Source organism: Bacillus rossius (genome assembly GCF_032445375.1).
Source record: "Bacillus rossius redtenbacheri isolate Brsri chromosome 4 unlocalized genomic scaffold, Brsri_v3 Brsri_v3_scf4_1, whole genome shotgun sequence".
Taxonomy (NCBI): Eukaryota; Metazoa; Arthropoda; class Insecta; order Phasmatodea; family Bacillidae; genus Bacillus; species Bacillus rossius.
In genome coordinates this window covers 18,829,326-18,850,489 of record NW_026962010.1, presented here as the reverse complement: position 1 = coordinate 18,850,489, position 21,164 = coordinate 18,829,326, and the positions used below count along the sequence as shown (strand labels likewise).

At 39.2% G+C, this 21,164-nt stretch overlaps 1 protein-coding gene across 4 annotated transcripts in view; it reads right to left on the bottom strand.

The window, feature by feature from the left end:
• The window catches only part of LOC134541597 (lysosomal Pro-X carboxypeptidase), a 96,184-nt gene that overhangs the window by 27,525 nt on the left and 47,495 nt on the right, over positions 1 to 21,164 (bottom strand). For 3 of the 4 annotated variants that reach the window (XM_063385138.1, XM_063385139.1, XM_063385140.1), the window contains exons 5-7: positions 15,875 to 16,032; positions 6,890 to 7,062; positions 2,454 to 2,615 (exon numbers count right to left, since the gene is read on the bottom strand). In XM_063385138.1, coding sequence (XP_063241208.1) covers positions 2,454 to 2,615; positions 6,890 to 7,062; positions 15,875 to 16,032 — 493 coding nt within the window. Of the gene's footprint in view, positions 1 to 526; positions 805 to 2,453; positions 2,616 to 6,889; positions 7,063 to 15,874; positions 16,033 to 21,164 lie in introns of those variants that run through there. The other variant, XM_063385141.1, reaches the window with a different exon arrangement.

Genomic DNA, 21,164 nt, shown 5'->3' with positions numbered 1-21,164 from the left:
AAGATGGCCGCCGGAAGTGACGTAATCCAAGATGGCCGCCGGAAGTGACGTAATTCAAGATGGCCGCTTCGAATCCCCGAATCCCCCTCCCCCCTCCTCTGTCCCCATATGAACTATATATACCTACTCTCCCTGCTTGCAACACTTCTACACACCAGTTGCACATTGGCATCACCATCTCCGTGCACGACTGCAAGAACACGTGGCTGTCACACTGGAACTGGAGGCGTGCTCCCTGCTTGCAACACTTCTACACACCAGTTGCACATCGGCATCACCATCTCCGTGCACGACTGCAAGAACACGTGGCTGTCACACTGGAACTGCAGGCGTGCTCCCTGCTTGCAACACTTCTACACACCAGTTGCACATTAGCATCACCATCTCCGTGCACGACTGCAAGAACACGTGGCTGTCACTGGAACTGGAGGCGTGCTCCCTGCTTGCAACACTTCTACACACCAGTTGCACATCGGCATCACCATCTCCGTGCACGACTGCAAGAACACGTGGCTGTCACACTGGAACTGGAGGCGTGCTCCCTGCTTGCAACACTTCTACACACCAGTTGCACATCGGCATCACCATCTCCGTGCACGACTGCAAGAACACGTGGCTGTCACACTGGAACTGCAGGCGTGCTCCCTGCTTGCAACACTTCTACACACCAGTTGCACATTAGCATCACCATCTCCGTGCACGACTGCAAGAACACGTGGCTGTCACTGGAACTGGAGGCGTGCTCCCTGCTTGCAACACTTCTACACACCAGTTGCACATCGGCATCACCATCTCCGTGCACGACTGTAAGAACACGTGGCTGTCACACTGGAACTGGAGGTGTTCTCCCTGCTTGCAACACTTTTTATTTATTTATCGCTGGACCCAGGGGCGCAACAACTAAATTTCCAAAGGGGGGGCAATATTCCTTTTTATAAAGAATCATCGATCCCCCCTATTGAAGCGGGGGGTCTGGGGGTTCTCCCCCGGGAAAATTTGTATTTCAAGGTTGAAAATGGTGCTATTTAAGCAGTTGTATTATCTAAAAATTGATTACATAGTACTTTCTTTGCCCCCGTTTGCACCCACTTCAAGGTTTCAGAAGGGGGTGGGGCAAAATACCCTTGCCCCCCCTATTGTTGCGCCCCTGGCTGGACCCCATTTCAGGGTATGATACATGTCAATGTTACACATGAAATATAAAAACAAAAAATAAGATACATATTGATACATACAAAAATATAAAAAAACACATTATAATTACCTTTTGTGATTTATTTACAAATAACTTATTTTTTGTGACACTATAAAGCAATTAATAGTAGCGAAACTACTATGCACAATATTTTATACAACCATGATGATTTTCATGAATTCTTACTTCAATAAATTCATATTACAGCATCTTTTTTACAGTTTTTAAGTTTGATATAATTTACAATGCCAATTTACAATACAAGAACTTTTTTTGGGCCAGGTTGTGTAATTCTATTGGAAAACTTTTTTTGTTGTTGATAGTTTTAATTGATTGCGGTAGGCTATTGTATAAGCATATGCCCACATAGCTGCAGTTTTTAGCATACTGGCTGGTGGAGTGAGAGGGTATTCGGAGGTTCTGTGTAATTCTTGTTCTATACACCAGTTGATGGGTGAATCAACGACGGAGATCAGCTCTACTTTGTTGTTTGATTGTGATATAACAAAGGAAATCCGTCAATTAAAAATGGTTAAATTACTTGATCTACCGACAACAATGGCATCCCTTCCTCCCCTGAGACAATAATTTTTAGATGCTCTCGTAATTCCTCATCATAATTTTACAAACTTAGATAATAGAATATCTATGAACCACAAATAAAAAGTTCTAAATATTTCATTTCTAAATGTACTAAAATTTTATTAGAAAATTATATTGACCCGTTCTGGGCCCGCCCTTGACCAACAAACACATTTTCCAAAGCATCTTATAAAATAAAATATCAAAACTTAAATCAACAAAACAGCAGTTAACCTTCTCATCCCACAGTTTAAATTATTTGTGGTACTTAGACTGTGTCTCTATAATAACCAGTCTTTCATATTCCAGTCATCATTTACATTTGCACCTGTTTAGTTTTGCTTGTTATACAAAATGTTCACTATCATGTTGCGTGAAACATTTGTAGGAAAAAAAAAACATATGCTTCAGGGCTTTTCACTGAAACAAACGGTTTTGCTCTTCATGCAAATACATAGGTACGTGAATTAAACCACTGAGCCTGAGAGAGAACATTTTGTAACTTTGTTCATCTCTGCGTTTGTGATTCACACCTGGACTCGTGCTGATGGAAACAATAATCGTACCTAGAAACTCTTCAGGGTAATCAGACGAAACATTTAAATGCTAATTATGCGACTAAAGCTGACCGACATGCATACAGTTGTTCACAAGAGCAGAATGACTATGATCTGACCTGAAAGTCCCAGGCATCTGAGCCCACAGCGCCATTCACGTTGCTGAGATTCACACACTTTTCCTTGCCAGTGTAGTTGAAGTAGACATTGAGACCCTTGGACAGCATCTTGAGCAGCATCTTTCCGGATGCAGAAGAGTTTGCCAGAGATCGGCACACAACCTACCAACACACACAACTTTTACATCACGCAAAGCTAAATAATTTATTAATTTTGAGACCCATACAGTTCCTAACTAGTTAAAAGAAGCTCTCATATTTTGTCCAGGAATATCCAAAAAGTTCTTATGTTGTAAAAAATTCAGTTAAGAATCAAACTGCCTCGGTTGCAGAAAAGCTACCCACAAAGAGTCTGGGCTTGATACAGCTTTTGGGGTTTCATGAGGCGTGTCTACAATTAAAAAAATTAGTGGGCAAAGAAGTTTTATAATGTATAAATTTAGATAAAATTAAAAAGTTGAAAGCAAGAAAAAAAATGAAAACAATGGTATAATTGTGCTGAAATTGCAACATAATAATTAAAATTTCCAATAAGAGGACATACGTATCATGATTAAAAGAACCAAATTGAAAACAAGTGCACAATAAAAACAATGAAAAACAGTTTCCAACCCAAAATGAGTATGACAGTATACCAGAAATTAAACACACATGATGAAATATTAGAATGTTATAAAGAGACCTGCTGCTTGTAAAGAAGGTACATCGCTCAATGTCAATTACCTATTACCAAGAACTTGCCAAAGTATTTCTGGTAGTTTAAATGAGCAACATGTCTGGTGAACACCTGTGACACTACAATAGATAGTGCTGCAGCTATCTTACTCAAAAATAAATTCTTTGCACATTGTTTACAGTTAAAAAATTTAACAATTTTTTCTGGTGAATCCTATATCGTGCAATGACAAAGTTGTGCCCAAATAAAGCCTAATCAGGCCGTGTATTCACTGTGGGTAAGGTGACTGATGACAAACAGGTAATAAAGGTGATTCAATCATGACCTGAAGCAATAGCACTATTTTCTTTGCAAAGAATCCCCAACGCACTGCTTAATAATACGCCATGCATCACACATCAGAACACAAAGTTCGCATGGATAAATGTTGCATGATTAATTTGTTTTGAATCCACTGTACTGTCCCACCAGGAATGTCCAATATTTGTTCCCAACAGGAAGACACTTACTTTATCTTTTGATATCATCAGCTTATCCCTTATTTAATATTGCAATCAGTGGAGCAAGGAGCCTGATAAGAATGGATCTTATAAAAACAATCGAATTAGAGCAAACAAGACATTGATAGTGGTTATAAGTCAAATATTTATTACTTATAAACTACGGCAATGACATATTCAATGGCGGGAACTGTTTTAAAACAATACAACTGCAAAACAAAAAAATATTAAAATGAATGTGGGTTAGTCCTTATAAAATAGATTACTTTATGAAATCCTTTAAATAATATTGTACTAGGGTCTGGTATGTAAACCACAGGCATGCTGCTTATTATGCCCCAAAATATTACACATCTAACCGCGGGTTCAAAAAGGATAGCCCAATTAAAGATTTTAGTACACTGCAAAGCTTTATTGATGATACGTAACAGTAATATTGGTGTCAGAAGTACGGTGGAGTAACATTATGATTTTAAATCACTTATGTTGGGAATTTGTGCATTTGAGGATGTTATTGCAATATCTGCACATAGATTATATATTTATGAATGCAAACTTTGAAGAAGCTTTTAAGAGATTAAAAGTTTAAAAATCCAAATGTGCCACCAGATGATGTGTAGACTAATTAATCGACCCAGTAATGTCAATGAAAGGGTAAATAGCCAAATTGGTAGAGTGACAAATCAAATAAACTATTTTAATAAAAATTTAAGTGTAAACAGAAAAATAAGTAGCCACAATAAGTGAAATTTTAAGTAAAATCACTAATAGTAATATATGAATATGAAAACAGGAATATTCAAGGAATCAAGATTGTGAAAAATAAAATTTACTCTATGTAGGTGATAGGATAGGCCATTTTAATAAAACAAAATCATCATGAAATGAAAGGGCTATAGAGCATCAAGAAAAAATCTGCAGTAACGAGACGGGACATAGATGCTGTAAATGAAGAATTGAGAGCTAATTACACAGCGAGCACAGAGGAGCAGCAATCTTCCTTGGTGATGAGAGACGTGTTGCAGTCAAACTCACACTTCACAACACAAGTCACTACGGCGGATGTACCTCAAACAGCTTTGTATCACTTCCTCAGACAGTAAGTACAGCAGGCCTATAAACTAGTTGCTGTTTATTTTAGTTTGGTTTTTATAACTTGTCAAAAAATGTCATTAGAGATGGCCACACAAAACACAAGTCAGGAAATCTAGGGAAGGAACTGGCATTGGCATAAAATAAGAAATTATGGAACTATTTTCATGTGTGATTAGGAGAAACTATAGTAAACCTAATGAAGTATTTTTTAATACTGCTCCACCACACGCTGTCTCACTGCTGTTCTAAAGCCTTAGCTTTCAGCATACTCATACTCAGCATTTGCTGCGAGACGAACATGGACTACAGTAGTGATTTGGATATGGCTACCTGAGGCATGCCCATCTTATCCAGCTACAGAGCTGCAACTCGCGAACAGGGGAGCTAAAAGCTGTGGCAGGACATTATGCAGCTGTCACAAATGTGACTACCAACATGAAGTCCAAATTACAATTGCTTTGGGTTTCTTTGTGAAGGTTTATGTCGACGGTGAGGTTCGGCAAGTATTTTGCCTGGCAGCACCATGTGAGATGCCCTGTCAAGAGCACTGGAGATATAGTCCGTGGATATAGATGTTGGCACCCTGGCGAACTGTGCCAACAGCAGCTGAAGCACGCAAAGTGAAGTAAAAAGCCCACCCTCCCAAATCTGGCGTCTAGATCAGCCACGATCTCTCGGCCAAGATCTGCAGCCTGGCATCTCGCAGCTACCCTCATGTGTACCAATAAGGTGCGAAGTGTCGGTGGCCCGAGTTCCTGAGCACCCGGTGTCGACAGGAATGAGAGGATCGAAATATAATAAGTCAAGGCAATAATACGCGATACCCAATCAGGTGGCCGTCGACACAGGATAAGCTACAACTGAGGTGAGGCCAAAGATCATGTGGCCTTTCCTCCACCGAACACAGGACCGGGATACAGGGCAGTGACTACTGGCTACCACGGCATAATAGAATAAACAAAAGAAGCAGTATTAAATGTATGCACAGCTTAAATCAGGAGACAACTCAGAACACGATATATAGTCAATAATATAATAACGATGTATTGTGTAAATTCTAATTATATCTACTTTAGAGTGTTTAGAATTGTTATTTAAAATGAATAAATGAATGGAAGAAATAAGGCTTCACGTCTCGTAAACGGTGTCATTAGAGACTAATAGGGGTTATAGGATGAAAATGAAGTAGTTACGAAATAAATGTGCTGAGAAAGAGAGATACAGCTCGTGGCAACATCAGTCACGTTTCCCACTTGCCAAATATCTGGGTTTAACATCGCCGGGAATCAAACTCGAGTCCATTGAACGGGAGGCAAGTGATGAGACCACTAAACCACTGTGGTCCTTATTAATTAATAAATGAATTTTTTGGGTCCAACCAATTACTTATTTCATCAGGAACTACTTCTGCTGAATATGATAACACATAGTTCTTAATCTAAGATGATTACTGATTTAAAGCACACAAATGTCAAAATTTATTTTCATGTTTTATTTGTGTTATAGGAGGTGCAGTTATAGAAAGAAGAGATTTAAAATTGCAAGATACATATTTAACTATAATTAGGTACAGTTGTAATTATATGTATCATAATATGTAATCACAAGTTATGTTTTGTTCAAAAATTTCCATTCAAAACAACCATTTGTCTCCAGAACAACCAAATAAAAATATAAAATATTTAAAAATAAAAAATCCATATTTTTACAAAAAAAGGTATTTTTGGGGAAAATAAAAAATACAATAATATACCAACTCTGAATAAATTATTATATCCAAAGCTGAATAAGAATGTTCATAAGGTTGGGTGAGACCCTGGCCAAGGCTGAGTATGACTGTTTACAAGGCTGGTTAAGACTGCGGCCACAGCTGAGTAATACAGTGCACAAGGCTGGGTAAGAATGTGGCCACAGCTGGGTAATACAGTGCACAAGGCTGGTTAAGACTGCGGCCACAGCTGAGTAATACAGTGCACAAGGCTGGGTAAGAATGTGGCCACAGCTGGGTAATACAGTGCACAAGGCTGGGTAAGAATGTGGCCACAGCTGGGTATTACAGTGAACAAGGCTGGGTAAGACTGTAAGACACAGGGCTGGTACGAGGCTGGGTAAGTCTGCACCCAAGGCTGGGTAAGACCGTGTACAAGGCTGGGCAGAGCACTCACCGAGATGGGGTGTCCGGGTAGCGGTTTCAAGAAGTTGGCAGCATAGGGATAGTCCACCATCGCCAGGTCAGTATACACTTCCCTCAGCCAGTCCTTCAGGGACTGCACGTCGACACTCGTCTGGAGTGGCTGGCACAGCTTCAAGGTCTCGGAGAGCCACTGCTTGCCTGCCGCTACAAGCAAACACACCTGCGTTGCCATCCACTCTGCCCAGAAACTAGGTTCGGAAGAAGGGATGGGCCAGACATGGGCAAACATTTCTAGAGCACTTTAAAGTAATATTTATCAAGAAGCTATCTTAATCGACTGGGTCGCCAGGGCGTTCCGAGTGTAGCAGTGTTGTGATGCACAAAACAGTGCTGCAGCCGCAAGCGCTGTGGCGACTTTCGCTCCCACGAAATCGAGATTTTTTAATCTCTGGAAAATTTGCTTTAAACTAAAATTTAGTGCGGTGGTAATATCAACGTTTTCTATTATTATGTTAACAGATTGCCTCAGAAATCATTGTGTGTCACACTAACAACGCGCAGTTAAGTCCTAAGTTATAATTCGCGATAGTTAACGATTCACAAAAATGCATTTGAATGGACTGCTGAAAGTCGCTGTTATCGCTCGTTTTTGGTGATAGGCACAAGGTCTACAGCGGTAAACTTTCAGTATGTTGTTAATCATTGTCGACTCTACCACTGTGCGAAAATTCAGCTTTGGACAAATTTTTCACAGGTTTGTGTCTTTTTATGTCTTCGTTTCCTGGACTATTACTTCTTCCTGCTGATGCTCACTCTGCACCCTTGAACTTTACAAGTGTTTTATTTTTTTTGTGTCACTAATCTTCAAGGTCAGACAGCAGCCTATTGCTGCCCAAGGGGAGGGGGGATGTGGACAATTCCGCGCGGTCTAACGGCAGTGGGGTGCCAGCATGTGCGTGCAACATAGGCTCGACTACTTTACAGTCCAAGAGAAGAGTGTTTGTTGTAGGCAACTGAACTATAACTAGGGCCTGGAATTTTTCGCGATAGCGAATTTTGCGAAAATTCGCGCGAATTTCGCATGAAAACGCGAAAAGTAAGTACATTCGCGAAAACCACACCATTTCTATATTACACTGCAAATATATCCCCGAAAAGTACCATTACGAATTTGCAGATCACTAATACTCACGCAAGGTTAAAGTATCATTTAACCCAAAAAATTCCATTGACAAACACCTAAAGTCGGCTAAGCATGTGGCATCGGCAGCCGAAAAAAAAAAAAAAAGAAAATTTGTAGTTGCAAAATCTATAGAAACGGTTCTGTTTTGTGTAACTGTTTTGGATTTAATTGGCTGTTATTATGCATATTAGTCTATTCCTAGTATGCATGGATTGTTTATTAAATATGTAAACTATTATATTCAATAACTGCACAATTTAGTCAACATTAAAAATACCGGTAAAACTTCCATTGCATAACGAAAATACCGACTTTAAACCACCGCTTTTCTAATTTTAAAGTACCGCTTTTTGCATACATAAAACACCGAAATTTTCCAGGCCCTAACTATAACTAATTCAGTGTTGCAAAAGATGATATTTTTGGGTGTTACTAATTACTAAAAAAAAAAATCGAAACTGATTTTATTTCAAATATTAGGTTTCAAACTATCAAGTAACAAAATCTGCAAATTTCCCATCGAAAGATAAATTCTGGGTGTTACCAAAATATTAATGCCTAATTCAAGCGACACTTAGGACTACAGCACTCATTCTGCAATGATTAATCGCTTTCATAATCAGTTGTTTTGTTGTGCAGATTGTACATATCATATCAAATACAATTTATTAGGGGGAAATGGATGGCAAAAAAAAAAAAAAACCAAAAGCCCTAAATAATCAACAGTGAAGTGAAATATTTTGGAAATTATGATGTATATAAACAACAAACTAAGTACGTACTAACTACAAATTTAAAGTGTACATGCTCAAATCTTTTACACAAAATATCTAAAAAAAAAAAAAAAAAAAAGACTGGTTGAAAACTGGTCTTTTGCAAGCCAATGCAATTTATTTTATAATTTATAACTGTTCGGTGTCACAATTTTTTATGACCGCTTCAAGTACAGACGTAAAGAAATTTCTTCGTCTTAAAAATTCACCAAGCGTTCTTGCTGGTTAACGATTCTAACGACGACTTCGTGTGCGCACTTCACGATGACTGGAATGTAAATGATACTTTTCTGCACTTCAACTAGTTTATATCCCGGCGGGACCATTGGAAAAACTCGTGTAGCAAGTTGTTTAGTCTTATGTCAGATATGTTCCACTTGAATGATTTCAGTTTATTATTATGACATTCACGGGCAATATGTTTACTGCTCACGTAGATTCGTACGTTTTTCCTGTATCGCAAATGTTTGGTTAGAATCCGAGCATCGTGCCTATGGTCCCAGATTTCGAAAAGTCGACATTTTCAATGCATGTTAGAATGATTTTGGTGGGTGTATGGTCTACATCCTGTGGTAAAATTTCCTTGATGTATTTTTCAATGCCGTCCATAGTAGTATATATAAATAAATGTCCGGGGACTGGTTCTCGTTCGTGAATTGGGATTTTCGGCCGCCATCTTGGATATGCCATATTGAATTCCGCCATATTGGATTATGCCATCTAGGAATCTGCCATTTTTTATTATCAAATCATCGTTATGCCATTTTTAAATCATGGCATAATGATTTACATTTTTGTTACAGCTGCAATTTTAAAAATCAGTCATTTTGAACCTATTTTAATAGGTATTAATTTCAAAAATTACAAATATCTTTAATATAATTTTAATAAAAATAATATATGCCATTTAGAAAATTGTCTGCATCTTGAAAATCCGTAAATATTATCCAAATTTAACGGGGAAAAATTTAAAATACATGAAATATTAATTTAAATAAATTTTAATAAAAATTACGGAGTTCTTGGTTTGAACCCGGCGCGGTCATTCAATTAAAATTGGCGACCGATCCTTCCTTCGCCAAACCCACCGGCAGACTAACCTCCCACCTCTAATGTCAATGACATCCATTTGGATGTAATGGCGGCCATCTTGTTTTCGTCTGCTGGAGGCCACCATTAAGTGTTCATCTGCTAGAGTGCACTGCTGACATATTAATTAATTTTTTTTACCCGCTATAGTACAGTAGTTATTTATTGCCTGGGTGCCCGCCATCTTGTCAGCCATCTTTGCCACCATATTTAAAATCAGTAATTATTTAGCTAGAAAACAAAAAATAATAATAAATCAGCAAATAAATAATATATTGATTCGATCGATTACAGTGCTTACTTCGATCATAGCTCGATTCAAATTGTTTATTCTTAGTAATAATATATTTATTCAATTTAAGATGGTGAAAAATCCGAAGAAAAATCTGCTATTCTTCATCTAACAGCCTCCAGTAAGCCAATATAGCCATCATCTTGTAAAAATCGTATTTATTGACCTGGAAATTCGGAAAAAAAATTCCATAATTCATCAAAAAATCGCTTGTTAAAAATGATTGATTCGATCAATTCCTGTCAACGTTTTGATACCACGAAGTCATAATTCAAAATGGCGGAAATGTCTATAAACAAAGATAGTGAAAAACAAAATGGCGTTTGTGATGTCATAATTCAAAATGGCAGACTCCAAGATGGCAGCCATAACGAAAATTGCAATGGTGATGTCATAATTTAATATTGTTAAAAGATCTAGAAACCAAGATGGCATAAAACAAAATGGCAGCTGTGACATAATTCAAAATAGCGGAATCCAAGATGTCGGATACAATATGGCAGCCGGAGTCAAAGGTCAAGGTCAAACAAGATGGCCACCGTGAAGTCACAATCCAAGGATACGGATATCGGCTCTGGCTTCACACCCAGAACCCAGGCGCAGGACCTACATTTGTAAACTACTATCATATATCACCTTTGTCACAAAACATCTTACATTTTGGGATATCATTTATAAGTCAATAAAAATTTGGTTATTAAACGGAATATTGATCGTTTTAAGGAAAAAAATATAATTTTATATATGAATGATGTAGGGGAGACCAGGGCAATATGATCCCCTTAAGCTTTGAAGCATTATTCCCAATTTATCAGTGCATGAAGCAATGTGAGGATTTGTTTGTCTATGAAGACATAATCAATGAACACTTACGAATTTTTTAAATATTTATGACATGAAAACTAAAATCCTTGAGAGTGATTAAATCTTATTATGCAAAAAGCTCATTTTGCCCCGGAGTATGGGGCAAAATGATCCTTAACTTAATTTACACATACACAGGTGTATTTAAACAAAAATAAATTAACAAATTATGCAGCATAACAAAGACATGAAGTAATATTACAACATTTGTAATTATGTCGATAAACATCAAGAAAAATATATTTTCACCATATAACTGGCATGACATATTGGTTTTTAAAGTTAAGTCCATTTTCAAAATAATGTTTTAACCACTAAACGAATCCTTCTCACATTCCCTTTTTAATGGCGACAATAATCACAACAGAAAACTGTATCATCTTCTTCAATGCCTGCACAATTTACATGAGCCCACTGTTTGCACGACTGACACTTCACCCAAGGCTCACCTCCTACAGATTGAAGAAATGTTTCAGTGCAGTAAATGCATAATGGATCATCGTCATCCTCACTATTATCTTGGTGTGGCATATCCACATGAAACTGACTATGGATGCTGTTTTGTAAACAGCCTCCCTTATTATTCTTCTTGAGAACTGATTTGGTCTGAAACTTAGTAGGCCTGCCCTTTTTTAGCGTTCGGTTTTGTTCCTCGTCTTCTTTTTTCTTCTTTTCTTCCACTAACATATTTTTGTAGGGACTGCTTGTCAGTATTGCTGTAGCTCCACGTTTTCGTCTTATTGTGGTGTTACACTTTGGGCCGCTGATTTTGGGAAGTGGACAGATGTCCCCTGGAGGTGAATTCGTAAATGCTGAAGGATGCTGACACTTGTTTGAACCTGGCTGACCTTCGTCAACCACAGAAGACACTTTCGACACATAAGCACAATCTTCACTTAAGCGTACAGGAGGTATACATGAAGGGACATCAACCAAATTATGAGGCAGCCCATCTGCTGCTGTATTTGCACTTGCAATGTCCTGATCTTGTGAACAACCTGCAGAAGAGGTCTCAGGGCGAGAAACAGGTAAAGTAGGCATAGAATAATTACAGGGTTGAAGTTCAGTTTGATCTGTTGTTTCTGCAGGTGTAAAGTCACAGTCTTGGAACACATCAGGGTCGTATGGGTAAATTCCACACTTCTGAAAACCGTTTATAATATTGAAAGGAGTACATGCTCTCAAAAATGCCTCGCCGAACAATTTACTTATCTGGTATAGGGTGACAACTTGGCCTAGATGATTGTTCAGCCATTTCTGAAGGGCTACATTGTAGTACTCACTCAGTGGAAACATTACTGCAACATCCAGGGGTTGGAGCCTGTGTGTACAGTGAGGTGGTAAGCAAATGATTGTGACATAACATTTCCTCGCTAGTTCTATGACATCCAGGTTCTTTGTGTGACTCAAATGGCCATCCAGAATCAAAAGAACGGGATCATCACAGGTTGGTTTTGTATGGTGAACAAAATGATCAAACCAAAAAGAAAACATCCAAATTCATCCACCCAGAGCTGTTACATGCAAATACTGAACCTGGAGGAGCTCCATCAGTCATGGGGGGAATATGAGCACCGCTAGCAGACACACACATAACAGCTGTAGACGACTCGCCTCTCTCAGCAGATACAATCCTACCAACTTGACGCTTTCCTTTCTGAGCCAATACTGAAGAATTTCTACTTGGAACGGTACCAATAGAAGTTTCATCAACATTGAAAATTCTATGTGGCGGAAAAGGTCTCTTTGTGTTCACATCCCAAGAAGTTTAAAGAATTTCTCCACAACTGGTCGATTGAAAGGACGTGCTCTGGCAGCAGGTGTGGATTCAGGAACCCTTAATGATAATTCTGGATGACGACGTCGGAAACCAAGTAACCAGTCTTCTCCTGCAAGGCCCTCTTCACGGTTGAAAGGGTGTGCAATGCAATTCCTTTCTGCAAACTGAAATGCTAACTTGCGCACATCACGAGTAGTTAGACCATACATTGTGTTTTCCATCTGAAGTATGTGACTCACCAACTCTTGTTCTTGTTCTTCGTTAAAAACTTGTCTAAACCTACCTAAAAAAAATTTTATTTGATGTTGCATCAATGGTTTTACCAGTGATTCGGCGCTTCAGTGGACACCAAATCTCCTGCTTGCTATATTTACAGCCATGCCATTTCGTACAGTTTCAATGGCACTCGACATGTTTTCACTTCCCCAGCTTTGGCGAGTAGTTTTGCGTTTGTAGGTACGCACCATTTTGTAATCCTGAAAATAAACACTATGCAACATAATAATAATGCTATGATAAATGTGTTAGCAATATATCCAAAACATTAAAAAATAAGACAACTTTGGAATTGTGTTGTAATAAAAGTGTTATAGGCTGACGTTTTAAAGGTTATTATTTAAATTTTCTAAGAACAATGCATATTTTTAGTTCTACAATTTCATTGGTCTACAGTTTGTTAACTCACTAAAACAAAACTTTGATGCAGACAAGCTAAAATATGCGAAACCAAATTAAAATATTGAAACTTAACTTTAATTATAATCGTAAAAATGCAGTAAATTATTTTTAGTAATTATTTAGCCTTTGTATAAAAAACAACAGATAATTTCAACTCTAAAATGGGTAATAAGTATAAATATTCAAGTAGCTCACGTGTAATTCATTTTGTAGACACACAGAGACAGATATCCAATACACAAGTAAAGCCTATTAAATTTCAGGGGCAAAATAATCCCCGCGGGGTAAAACGATCCCACTGCGGGATCGTTTTGCCCCGGAGCGCGACATTTTGTTTCATTCGGACATCTGCATCCAACCGTCACAGATTTTTTGTTCATACTATTGTCTATTAAATGTATATTCCCCGCGTGTTTTGACAATAAAAGTCATTGCAATACTAAGCAAATACGCTAAGAATAAAAAATTATTGAAATGTGTGCTTACCTTAGAAAAGCTCACCAATAAAATGGGTTTCTGTTGTCTACAGCTGCATGGTTAATCCGGAACGCACGACACTTCTCACAACAGTGCTTCTTTATCAAAGACAAGTAGTGTGTATGCTAGCAGCTAGATAGCAGCACCTACAGGTTTTAAAACCACGGGTGATCGTTTTGCCCCTGGGGATCATATTGCCCTGGTCTCCCCTACCTACTTAAAGTGTTTTATGAGAAAGGTTACTTATACAGATCTCTCCAAACCGTTCACAAAACAATTGCATGATCTTAATTCATGCTAGAATTTAATTATACAAATTGGCCTTCAAGTTTATCAAAACTATTAAATAAACACACATTGAATTGATATAACAATTGAAAAACAATTTACAGAAAGCATGAGTAAATTCAAAGTAATTTAGGATAAAATCCTGTAAATCCCGCCCGTCCGTTCGAACGTTTGAAAACACGGCAGTTACCAGCTGCGCATCACACAGGCCGTGACTCGATGGCTCGCATCGAACGCCCTAAGTACCTTTTACCTGAGTTTACTGTAAGTGTCGGGTCAAATGTAATCTCACACAAGTGAAACTTGACCCAGCTCCATATCATCAGCGACGCCTTCTTTTTGAGTATTTGGTGTGCTGCCTGTTTGCCCAAGATCACGGCCAGTCGTGAAACTGGGCTGACGAGAGCGTCAAACCTTCACTGCAAGGCAAAGAGCTCCCCCCCCCCCCCCCCCCCCCAGGTTCAACGTGTATCGAGGACAACGGCACGCTCGTATCGGTGGGTTTTTAGTGGTTTCCTCCCTATTGTAGTAACGGCTCTCACGAACCTTTCATTCAAGATGAAAGAAACAATGTGCGCTTCCTAGGTTTGTCAAACATTGAAAATTATATTGATAATTAGAAAAGGTGGTGGATTTTTTTTTATTGTTGGAGAGTCTTTCAATACTCACCAGTAACTCGGTAACGAGTAAATTGATGTATCCTCATGTTACAAATAAACTTATAAAACGAAACTCGGACACTGAATTTAACGTAGAATTCGTTAAATTATTGCCGAGCGTGAAAAAAATACGAAAATTTGGTTTTCAACTACATTTATTGGCGCGAAAACTTAGATCTCGCACCCGCCGCTAGAGTTCGCTGCCGGAGCGGCTACGTCGACTATCGAATCATTCGATTTGCAGAGCAAAAAGTTAAATTATATAATGAAACGGCTTCGATAAAAGCGGAAAAAAAACCTTCAAAAAAATACTGCCAATATTGCTAAACTTCATGACACTTTATACTATAACTTTCCCCATTATCTCTATGCACTTTGGTTCACGCCATCCGCCACAGATGGCAGGGTTGAATTTTTCTTACTTAATTTGTTAGCACTCTTACAATACAGTCGATGGATGTAAAGATCCTTAAAAAAAATTACGACAGTAAACAGGTGATCCGTAAACCCCCGTGATTTATAGCTACTCGCCGGTTATCTGAAGAATTAAATCACTGGTATGATAAAGAAAACTATGACAAGCTCCAGTGTAGCGTTTACGCCGTTAATTCATTAACAAGGACTTCGAGAGCCACTGATTGCGTAAACATCAGCGGAGAAACATTAAATGCGTATAAAATGCACAAATTATCAATCACATGACCAAATTTTTACAAATTCATGTGATCATTCCTAAAGTTAAGGATTGTTTGGGTTGTGTCAGTTCGTAAAATAATTGTTATCATTTACCAAAAGTAAAACTTCCAAGTCGCAAAATCGCGGATTTTCCGAGCGTGTAACTGAGAATGGAGAAACAATACACGAGACGGGAATACTGCCGTGCGCGAACTGTCGTGGAATGCAGGCTGACCCGCGGAGCTGACCGGGCGATACCTGACTTGGCGATGCTGTCGATCTCGCCCCAGGACTTGCGGACGGACTTGCTGCACTCCTCCGACTCCATGGTGAAGTCGGAGGTCACGATGCGGGCGAACACGTTGCAGGGCGTCAGGCCCGAGAACTGCCAGATGGGAGCCGACGATGCGATGGACCTGCAGACATCAGGGAGTGCGTGTGTGTCACAAATTTTGCCCGTGCTAATGATCGAAGTGGAAATGAGAGCAATCTCCATCCCCTCCTCCCATCTGGATAGCAAAACCTTTATGTAGGGATTTTGTCCCACTCCATAATTTCGAGTGCCATATTATATATGTCACATATGTTATACTTCTTTGGGCAAGTTACAAAAAAAAATGTGTGTGTGGAGTCCATGCGCGACAGAAGTGAAACTTCTTTCTTATAAGTTATAGAGATAAATTAATAATATTTTTTAATAGAACAAGAGATAATAATTGAGAATAGTAAGGACGCGGGTATGATCTCAAATGAAATAAATATTTTCCATACGAATAAATAAATTGTAGATTCTTTAAATTAAAATTTTTCCTTGTACATTAAAAAACAAACTTTTATTTTAAATAGTTCTTAAAATTGAAGCTTGCCGATGATAATATAGTTTATGCAGCTTAACTAATTGTCCAAATGGACGTGTGTAGTCTGAGATAGATAACTGGCATGTAAAACATGGCATACGAATAGGACCTAGCTCCATCAATACTCACATAACACCGTTTAAAAAAAATGATTTACACAAGTAATTAAAATAATAATACACATTTGAAAGAACAATATTTTCATTTGACATAGTGCACAACAATAAGCTCAAACCCTGTTGTGTTGTCCTCTGCCCAGATACTCCCTTACTAGTCGCCAGCAAGTCAGGCGCAGGCGGGTCCCTACCGCCGCGACCCGCCTATCCCTGCAGCATGGCGGGGTTCAACCTGAGCCGCACGCCACCACGTGGAGCCCGCTCAAGGCTGCTCCAGCGATCACCGACAGCGCCAACGGCCCCGGAGTGAGGATAGCGCGACGACAGCAGCTGTGACGAGTTGCGTCATCCCTGGCCGACCGGACGCCCTAACAGTCAAGAATAGCGTCGCTTGTTCACGCCACTTCGCGCGGCGGCCCACGGAATTCCCTAAGACCACTCAGCGAGGGATTTATAATGCGCGGGGAGCGGAGGGGGGAAGGGGGTAGAGACGACCCTTGTAATCCGGCCGTTCACAAGTGGCATGCCTTACGTCAGTGACAGCCACGTGACGCAGTATCTGACTCCAGTCACCGTGCAAGGCCGCCAGCCAGCTCCCAACCTGGCGAGTGACGTGATCCTCGTGATCGTAACAATACTTTGAACAGTGTCTACAGATTTCGGTATTTTGTGACCTGATGCTTCAAAGAGCCTTCTCAAATCCTCACATTCATTGAATTGCCTTAAATGGTATACTCTCAAAGAAGTCATGTGTGAAAACATAACTTTAGGATATGGTTTTTACTCAGATTTATAAAAATCTGTTAGTTTGGTTTTCTTCTTTGGCACCCCTTCGGTACTTGTATAAGGAATAGAAATCACAACATTTTCGCCATCGCTCTGAGGTTCTTCAATCAAGTCTATGTAATGAAAATTATGGTAATGTTTTTTACACCACTGGTACTGCTTCCTAAGTTAAAAACCGACAATTCCCGCACTCGTCCTGAAGGCATGTCTATATCTCAAGCCATGTTATAGATGTTACCAAAAAATTATCATATTTAAAACATGACTTTCTTTTTCCGGAAATAGGTGCAGGTAAACTATATTAAAAATTCAACGGGAAATAAAGATCAAAGACCTTAAATGTTTAAGGACAGCATATATAGAAAATCTTATACATATAAGATATCAACCACCAATTTATTTACAGAAATTGTAAATAGTTATTCCGTAACACAGACCTTAGTAAACATTATGCCTTAAACAACAATACTTACTTAACTAAACAATTACAAAGCATAAAAACTATAACATGTCTGGGCATCAACTGAATGCACCTTGCCACCTACTCGACGTGAGATCCTGGCCACTGAATTTACATGCCAGGTCAAAGACAGATATTACCTTTGCACAAACTTGATGTAAAAACAGCAAAATTACTGGGACTGAATCTTGATGAGAATCTAAATTGGACTAATCATATATCTTTTCTGTGTCGTAGACTTAGTTCTCTTTGTTTTGCCATAAAAACTATTAATACTGTAACTTCACATAAAGCAGTAATTGCTATGTATTATGCAAACATATATTCAATAATGAGATATGGTGTTATTTTTTGGGGAAATTCCTTAAATTGGCTAAAGATATTTAAGCTTCAAAAACGGGTTATTAGAATTATTTATAATCTTAGTAAGACAGATTCTTGTAGGCCTATTTTCCTGAATAACAAACTCTTAACATTTCCAGCCATTTATATATATTCGGTTGTCATTTATGTAATTCAAAATATTAAGTATGTAAAGAATAATGAAATACATAATCAGTTTACCAGATCCATTTATAAGAATCACATTCCTTTTCATTCAACAAAAAAATACGAATTGAACCCTTTTTACATGGGCCTTAAACTAATAAATGTTCTACCGATATCCCTGTTAAATACAGCATCCCAATCACATACCATATTTAAACGACATCTCAAAGATTACCTACTACGAATAGCTCCATACTCTGTTAATGAATTCCTCAGTGCATCTACATAAATTGCTGCATTGTTTTTTTATTATCATTTTTTATTGTAACATATATTATTGTGTTATAATGTATTTTTTTTATATTGTTTTGTTAGTGTATTATGATGTATTTTATTTATAATGTTACTGACAAAACCTGGACATATGTACTGTCAAATATAGGACGCTAATAAATGAAATGAAATGAAAAAATGAAATGTTCTTGGCAACAACTGGTCGTGCCTGGTAGCTGACTGGACATGCCTAGCTGATAACTGGACATGACGGCTATAATATTGTTACGATTTACCGGGTTCGTAAAGGGATAGCCCAATTATCTAAAGATTTTATTGCATACACAGTTTTATTTATTGCCACTATTTACATTACTAGCAAATAATCTAAAAATGCCAAATAATCAATTGCACTTAAAAATAATGTTGCTTCCCCAGTCACTCGTTCCACACGCCTCGCTGGGCCGCACCTCTGGCGCAACTCTCGCCGCAGCACCCCTCGTGGATCTCCACCGCGGGACTCCGCCGCCGCACTCCGCCGCCGCCGACGCACTCGCCTTCGCCGCGGAACCGCTCGACACCTCGCTCGGAACTTCGCTCGGGACTCCGCCGCGCCCGCGTCACTATCGCCCGGAACTGAACTCTTCGCCCTGGGACTTTCGTCCAGGGACTTGGCCGCTCTATCGCCCGGAAACTCCGCCGCGGGAGAACTCCCGACTTCACTGAACTGCCCCTGAGGCCGGCGTCCTCGTCTTATTTATCACAGACGCCATTTCTAGAACTCACGAGCGCGGCTGGGGCCTGTCGCGTCATTCCGCGCCGACCCGACGCCAGAAATCTCTCGAAACACGTGTCGGCGGCTCGCGTAACTCCGCGGCTGTCAGGTTTCGGAGGTCAAACTAACAGCGTCGCGCGGAGAGCGGTGGGAAGGAAGGGGGAAACGGCGACCCAGGTGCAGCCAGCTAGCGCTGCACTTGCGCGCCGCAGCCCTGCTAACGTTCGTAACAATATGAATGTGCCTGGCAGCCGATTGCGTGCCTGGCTACTGAATAGACATGCTTAGCTACCAACTGGATGCGTCTTGCTTCCTATTGGACTTTTGTTCCTGGCCACTGAATTGACGTGTCTGGCTACCGACTGGGCGTACCTTGCCAACAACTTGACGTGTTAGCCTGACCAACCGACTGATGTGTTTGTCCAACATATCTGACGTTCCTAGGCAACACCAACTGGATGTAACTGGGCACCGACTGGAAGTGTCTGGCCACTGATTGGACATGCCTGGTTAATCGTCTGTCATGTAGATATGCCCTGAAAACACATGTCATGCATGTTAAGGACTCGCTTCGCCTTCTAAGAAGACGGTAGAAATCGTGAAACATTTGTACTTTGTTATTTTGTTCTTGTAAAATTTCTGTAATAATTTTTATTATTGTAAGTTTGTTGTTTTTTCTTGAACCCTTTTTTTTTGTAATTTTAATCAAATTATATTTTATTGCATAAAACAAGAACCAAACCAAGGACGGATATCGATCGAATCAATCTTTATTCGAACCAGGAATTTTTTAATGATTTTTGAAATTTTTTCCGAATTTCTAACTTACACTTGCACATTTTAAAGATGATGCCAAAAATTCAAGATGGCAGACGCCTCAGTATTAAACCAATATTGCACTCTAGTGAACAAAAATTAAACTAATATGGCGGCAGTTCACTCTGACAGACGTGTGTTATATGTGGCACTAGCGCTTCTGGTATAGATTACTGAAAACGAGATGGTGGCTGCGCTCTCTAGCAGTCGAAAACAAAATGGCTGTCATTACATCATATTGACGCCCCCGTAAGCCCCAAGGGAGCGTCGCAAACCGCGAACAACTGCCGGGAATTACCTGGTATAGAGTATCGCCATCCGACATATCAGAAAAATAGGTTACGGCACACCAGTTCACCAAACCTCTCGGCATTCAACACGGGTATAAAAAAAATCAAGGCTTAAATTAAACAGCGAAAGAAAGGAAATTGCTTGAGAAAGCACAACTTTTGCGGCAAGTACGACAAAAAATTATTTATTAATCTGAACCTCTGAAATCAAACTATTACAAGCATTAAAAGAATATAAGCATTCGCCGGTACATATTAACTAAATCGGGCCCGATGCTATAAACTATATATATATATATATATATATATATATATATATATATATTCATACCCAGCACATGATAAGAAAATATAAAAATACCCTAAACTTAACATCAGTTACAATAGACACCTTATAGTGATTTAAAATCTCTGATAAACCAAGTTCCAGCTAGTTAACACCTTCCTTGTTACGCGACGTGCTCAAGTGTTCGGGGGACGGGTACCCTTAAAACGTTCAACGCGAGTCTCTACCATTTGAATTTCATCATAAGTTTCAATTATTTACTTCACGTGTCCATATCATAAAGTTGTTAAATGTAGCTGGGGAAAAACAGACCTCCGACGTAAAATAACACTCTCAGGCTTGACGTAATTATTTCTGCCACCAATCTCTTGCAGCATAACCCCGTTGCACAAGGGGAATC